Source organism: Frankliniella occidentalis, unplaced genomic scaffold (genome assembly GCF_000697945.3).
Source record: "Frankliniella occidentalis isolate FOCC.00 unplaced genomic scaffold, Focc_3.1 Scaffold15, whole genome shotgun sequence".
NCBI lineage: Eukaryota > Metazoa > Arthropoda > Insecta > Thysanoptera > Thripidae > Frankliniella > Frankliniella occidentalis.
In genome coordinates this window covers 827,665-828,988 of record NW_026267145.1, presented here as the reverse complement: position 1 = coordinate 828,988, position 1,324 = coordinate 827,665, and the positions used below count along the sequence as shown (strand labels likewise).

Genomic DNA, 1,324 nt, shown 5'->3' with positions numbered 1-1,324 from the left:
CAGACAGATGGCAGGAGAGGAAGGGTGCGTGGGCTGTTGGAAGAGAGAAGTGAAACGCAGGCTGGAAGCGGTCACTCGGGCCCCCCTCCAAGTCCAAGGGCGTCCCGTCGCCGTGGACTTTGCTCGCGCCCCCCTTCGTCCTGAGTCGACAGCCCTTGGCGCCTGCTTGGTCGAGCGGAAGTGATTACGCAGCTCGTCTTTTGTCGAGGCGAGGTGCTGCGCCTGCCGGGCCTGCCGGTACGGGCGGCACGCGGAGCCCCCACTCACCGCGGCCAGCTTGTCGAAGCGCGCGAACAGGTCGTTGAGCACCCGCACCAGCTCTTGGGCGCTGCACTGGCTGGCCAGGGCTGCGGGGCAGAAACACAGTGAGAGGCTGATCACGGGGACGCACCACAACAGTGCAGAGAGGTAGAGAGAGAAAGAGGGACCCACCAGTGAAGCCCTTGATGTCTGCGAAGAGGATGGACACGTCCTCGTAGCAGTGGATGTAGATCTTGTGGAACTGGTGCGGCACGAAGGCGCCCTTCTCCTCCTCGTTCGCAATGTCCTGGATCATTTCCTTGGCCACGAAGTCCGGCAGCACTGCGAGTAGCAAACGCCAGAAAATGAAAGAACGCGGCTTGTGGACACGGGTAGGCCCCGGGGCTTTTTCAGCTACCAGCTGGGATCACAAGCTGGTATTCCCACCCGTTTCTTTTCTACTACTTAGCAAGATACACATTCAACGAAATGGTAGGGTTGACTTTTTTCTTTTTGTCGCATGACAGTAAGAAGAAGTAAATTAATGAGAACACCGAAGTATAAATCAAATAGTTTTGGGGACGCACATACTCAATGCAATGCCAAACAACAGTTTCGTAAAAATAAATTTCTAAACATAACTAATACAATATCATATTTTATCAAATTTGCAATTGATGGCCACTCTGTTCGACCCTCAAGTTAAATGGACTCACCGGAGAGTAGAAGCTTCTCTTGTCTGTCGTTTTCCTTCTGCGTCCGGAAGCGCGTCTCCATGGACCGGTGCGTCTCGAGGAAGGCCCTGCGCTGGCCGCGGTCCGTCAGGTACCTCGTGTACATGCCCGCGAAGTTGACCGCCACGTAGAGCAGCCCGTTGGAGATGAGCTCCTTGGTGGCGATGTGTCTCTGCAACCGGCAAAAGGGGCGACAGCCGTCAACCTCCCTTACTTTTCGCACCAAAGAGATAGATGGACTTGGCGCCGTTGCGCAGCGAGTTTGGACGGGGGAAAAAAGGAGAGCAGAAGAGAAGGTGATCCAGCAAAACCCAGCGGGTAGGAGGAGGGGGTGGGGGGTAGGTCCTCTG

At 55.8% G+C, this 1,324-nt stretch overlaps 1 protein-coding gene across 1 annotated transcript in view; it reads right to left on the bottom strand.

Annotated features, from left to right (window-relative positions):
* The window catches only part of LOC113217036 (adenylyl cyclase 78C-like), an 87,658-nt gene that overhangs the window by 11,220 nt on the left and 75,114 nt on the right, over positions 1-1,324 (bottom strand). Inside the window, exons 7-9 of the mRNA XM_052264010.1 lie at positions 957-1,146; positions 433-582; positions 268-347 (exon numbers count right to left, since the gene is read on the bottom strand). Of these exons, the coding sequence (XP_052119970.1) occupies positions 268-347; positions 433-582; positions 957-1,146 (420 nt within the window). The remainder of the gene's footprint in view (positions 1-267; positions 348-432; positions 583-956; positions 1,147-1,324) is intronic.